Here is a 5,097-nt window from a genome sequence, read left to right on the forward strand (position 1 = left end):
ATTCAAATGAAAAAGTTATTAACTACAAAGTTTTATAACTTTTCGAAATCTACAACTTTCATTTTGGTAGTTTCTCCATCCGAGGTCACTTATAAAATTTGAATTTCAAATTTGATAAAATCGAACGTAGTTTTCCATGACAAGATTATTTCAAATGAGAAAGTTATCAACTACAAAATTTCATAACTTTTCAAGATCTACAACTTTCATTTTTACTGTTTGTCCATCCGAGGTCGTTTAAAAAATTAAAATTTCAAATTTTTGGAAATTCAAACGTAGTTTTCCTTGACAAGATGATTTCAAATCGAAAAGTTGTCAACTACAAAGTTTCATAAATTTTCGAGATCAACAACTTTCATTTTGGTTGTTTCTCCATCCGAGGTCGTTTATAAAATTTAAATTTTAGTGCTTAATTTTTAATACTCGGTGTTTATTTGTAGGGGCTGTTCAATATTGAGCCGCCCCTACAAATCTGATTTTTAGGGACGACTGGATATAGAGCCGCCCCTATAAATTGGGCTATTTTTAGGGGCGACTGATAACATCGGCCGCCCCTACAAATCTATTTGTAGGGGCGGTTCATTTGGCAACTATTTGTAGGGGCGGCTCAATATAGAGCCGCCCCTACAAAGAAAAGGGAGGCGTTGCCCCCAAATCATTTTTGTAGTAGTGGCAGATTGGCGACGACGACACGGCCGTGCGGACCCATCCCCGTCTTCATCTCCGTCTCCACCGCCATCGCCATGCTCCATGTGCCACAGGACGTCGAGGAACGCGTCGACGTCGCACGGCAGCGCAAGCGGGCCCCGCGCCGCGTGCCCGTACTCACGCTCGGCGTCGTCGAGGAGGCGGCGGAAGAGCGGGTGGGAGGAGTACTCCGCGCGCACCACGAAGCACACCCGCTCGGGACCCACGTACACCGGGAAGCACCCGGCGACCGCCGGCGACGACCGTGCCCGTCCGACAGTGCCGATCCGGTTCAGCCCAGACTTGCACCGCTCCAGGGTTCTTGATATCAGGCTCTTCCTGGTGGCTCCCTTGCTCGGCGCCGCCATGCCAAGGACCACCGCGCGCCTTTTGTGTGCACAGAGATGCACGAACCGAGGGAAGAGAAGATGGTGCGGAAGTAACTAGTGCATTCACGGCATGCTTGTGCCTGAATGCATGCGTTTACAAGCTACTGGGTTGCTCATGTCATGGCACAGAGTTCAGCTACCTAGAAATTAAAGGCGAGGAGGACAACTGATGAGTATATATGAATTTGTGTTAACTAGTCTTAGTCGTCGTAGTGGGAAGTACTAGTATATATATCTGAACATAGAGAAGAGATACATGTATGGTGCATTTTATTAGTTCCAGTGACCAAGTACACGACTCTAAGGAGATCATCAAACTAATAATGTTCAACAACTGTTAGTGTCTGGTAGCGCGGCTTATATATTCTCACGGTCAACGCCTGTCGTATGCTGGAGCACGCTTGTTAAGTGAGACAACTGTTAGCCTCTTTGGCAGATGAGCTATTTTCAGAGGAGCTAGAGCCCTGCCAAACAGACCCAAAATAGTATACTGTCCAATATGTTCTACTGCTCGATCTAGAACAAACCCTAGAAATGGGGTCATGTATATAACATCTCTGTCGCTTACGCTTCTTTTGTCTCTTCATATAAAAGGATTAATTCAGCTATCTACCATAAATAAATATATGTACATTTTAATCAGCGAACTACCATAAATCTACTAATCTAGTAGGAAATTTTAGGGAATCTTAACATCCACGCAGCAAAACTTATTGGATAGATGCAGCAAAACTGTACTCCTCCACCAGAGGTTGTTGGTTAAAGATAAACGTGCTTTTTGAGAGTTAGCACATGGATACTCTTGTATATATAGATGTGGATGTAGATGATGATGCGCCGCCTTACCATTTATTTTTCGCTGTCGTATGGATCCTTCCATTCTTCTTTTCCAGCCTCTTCTCTGATTGACTGTATATAGGAGTTGGCAACGGCCCGGGATAATACTGAAACAGCACACACATTCAGATTGAGAAAAGTTTGACACACTGCTAGCTTAGTAGCTTTCACATCTTTTGGACGCGAAAATGACACCCGTCGAGTAACTGATCAGCACCTCATTTCTTGAAGGGTTCGTATAGCTAGTAGTTCCGCATTGTCCTCACGTTGTCCTTCAGGTAACAATTGCTGGCAGTCCGTTGCGGATGCAGAATTGCAGAGGACGCCTGGCCAGAGAGCCAGAAGGTGCTTATGGTGTAGGCGATGGCTGGTGATCGAATGGAATGGTTCACCTCTGCTGCTGTTTTTTTTAATAATGTCTTCTGCTGAATTATTCCCAAAATAAAAAAAGAACAATAGCATTGTCTACGTGAAAGGATTAGTTGACCTAAACAGTTCCAACCTATCCGAAGTGGAGCCGTACATGCTGTAAGTTCTTAATAAACTTTTTTGCATGTAGTCACAACTCTGTGTCCATGTTTCTCGTTAGTACATGGAATTTCATGAACAATTCTGACATGAATCAAGGGAACCTATCCCGCAGGAAACTTCGACCCTTCTTAGAGAGGGTGCGGGAAATAGAATACCCGATTTCATTTCTTGGTTCAAAGTACAGAAGGTACTGTCCAATTTGGCTCGTGCTTAGTTTGACATTACAAGTTGCTCGTACGTGCGACTAATATAACGAACTACCCTGCTTGAATTTGTAGGGACAAACCGATGCGTCTATGAGTGCCGAGTTGAGACAGGTTGCCGATGGTTGTGCCTATAGGGTCAGGTCATTTACCAGTTATGACGTGAAAGGATATCGCTTTCACACAACAAGCCATGAGCAGAGTCGGCCCAATCGAAGAACCACAAATACCGGAGTTTTTACGCAATGCTTAGATGGCGTTGAGTATTACGGAAGAATTGAACAAATATACGAACTCATGTTTCATGGTTGCAAACCTCTTAATCCCGTTATATTCAAATACCATTGGTTTGATCCTGAAGTAGTGAGACGGACCCCTAATCTTGGGCTAGTCGAAATTCGACAATCATCCGTCTTCCCAGGAGACGATGTCTATATTGTGGCTCAACAGGCCACGTAAGTTTATTATCTCTCATATCCGTGCCAAACTGTAGACCGTCTTAAGAGTTGGGATGTTGTGTACAAGGTATCGCCACATGGTAAACTACCTGTCCCAAACAATCAAGATTACAATATAGACCCCAACACATATGACGGAGAGTTCTTTCAAGAAGATGAGCTCGATGAGAGTTTTGAGATAGACTTAACCGAAGCTCAGGGTATGGAAGTAGACAATGAAAGTGGTGCTGACGAGGACGCCGGAGACGAGGTTCAGAATGTGAAGGACTTAGAATTACTTCAGCGATTACATCTAAGCAATGACGGTGATGACGAAATTCCTCCTTCGGAGCACGGGGATGATTATATCGATATGCATGATAGTGATGATGAGACTTATGATCCAGCTAATCTCGATCATGATGATTATTTCTAATACATGTATGATCCGTTCTAATTGATTTATTATTTGTCATACCATGTTATTTTCTAAGTATGTTTTGTTTATTTTGCATCTATTTTTATGTATTATCTATACTAATTGGTTTACTCTTTTTAATTGCAGGTGATTGAACAATGGCGGGTGGTATAAAGAGGATAGCGTCGCTTTACTTAAAAGCGATAGCGACGCGTAAAGGGTCCGATCCAGCTGAGGGATCTGGAAAGAGACCTCAGGGTAGACCTAGGGGTCGAGGGAAGGGTGGAGGCAAGACGAGGCCACCGTCGCCTGTACCTTCGTCGCCGTCTGAGTTACCTTCCGCTCACTCATCCTCTGAGGAGGAGGAGGTACAGGTGGAGGAGGAGACAGGGGTGGAGGAGGAGGATGCAGGGGTGGAGGAAGATGCAGCGGTGGAGGAGGAGACAGGGGTACCTCTTCCTCAAGTTCGTCGCGTGTGTGGTTGCGAGGTCCCTCAACCCTCCCGAGGCGACTGATACCTCTTGAGAGACGCCTGCTGATTTGACCCGATGGAAACAAGTAAGTAACTTTATATGTTATCACTAATTTTTTATTTGATATGTTCAAAATTACAATAGAAACTAATAATTTATCTTAATCACTTTGGCAGGGGTTGGAGGAAGGTCGGTGAGGGTGATCACGCACGCCATGTGAACGGCATCCTTGGTCTTTTGATCAAGGAAAAGTTCCTTGGCCTGGTGCAGTTCGGCGAAACTGTCGAGCCGGCTTACACGTGGGCCTACTATGCCGCCGTCCCCGACACCCCTGATCGGGATGGCAGGGTATTCGCCGACAAGGCGCAACGTGTCAAGGCTGAGCTTTGGGTAAGTGTTTCTCGCACTACATTGCTCAATACATCGCATTGATTGGACATTCTTGAAATAATGACTGGATACATCACGTCTATATATATATATATATATATATATATATATGCAGGATTTCTTTAGATGCGAGGAGGGATACGAGGCCAAGGCGGATGCTGTGGCTGACAAAACTGCCAAGAAACTCGTCAAGGACATGCACTACGAGGCGCGTATCCAGGCCGTGATCCAATACCACGCGGAAATTCTTAGAGAGAGGATCCCTAAAAGGGCGGCAAGAACCATGAGCCTAACCTTGGAACAATAACTGATGGTAAATATAGAACATTAATACTTATTTTTTCTGAGATTAATTACACTTAATTTTATCTTCTTGTATGTTATATACTTGATGACGTAGGTGCCTCCGTGGTGGTGCGCCTACGATCTGCAGTGCTGGCCCTGGATGGTGGACAGGTGGTGCGACCCCGCGTGGGAGGATAATCACAACGCTTGCCGAGAGCGGCGTTTGCTGATGCCGGGTGCACCACACCATCAAGGCAACCTTAACCTCTCAGAATACGCGGCTAGATGGGTACACGAATTCATTTCTTTATTCTAACGCTCAACTCTGCATAATTTCTAATCATATTGCTTTTTTTTTGCAGTTGGCGGCACATGGTGGCGAGCCTTGCTCCTAGTTCATGGCATATGCTTTGGCCCACAAGGGGAAGGCGACGTACGATGTCACCT

General features: G+C 44.9%; 1 protein-coding gene across 1 annotated transcript; it reads right to left on the minus strand.

Annotated features, from left to right (window-relative positions):
- Positions 1-315: 315 nt before the first annotated feature.
- Positions 316-1,055, minus strand: LOC136515503 (auxin-responsive protein SAUR41-like). Its single transcript, XM_066509073.1, has 2 exons — positions 706-1,055; positions 316-319 (listed from the first exon to the last, which is right to left on the minus strand). The coding sequence occupies exons 1-2, from the start codon at positions 1,053-1,055 to the stop codon at positions 316-318; spliced, it is 354 nt and encodes a 117-aa protein (XP_066365170.1).
- Between the last annotated feature and the right edge of the window lie 4,042 nt (positions 1,056-5,097).

This window comes from Miscanthus floridulus, chromosome 17 (genome assembly GCF_019320115.1).
Source record: "Miscanthus floridulus cultivar M001 chromosome 17, ASM1932011v1, whole genome shotgun sequence".
Classification (NCBI taxonomy): domain Eukaryota; kingdom Viridiplantae; phylum Streptophyta; class Magnoliopsida; order Poales; family Poaceae; genus Miscanthus; species Miscanthus floridulus.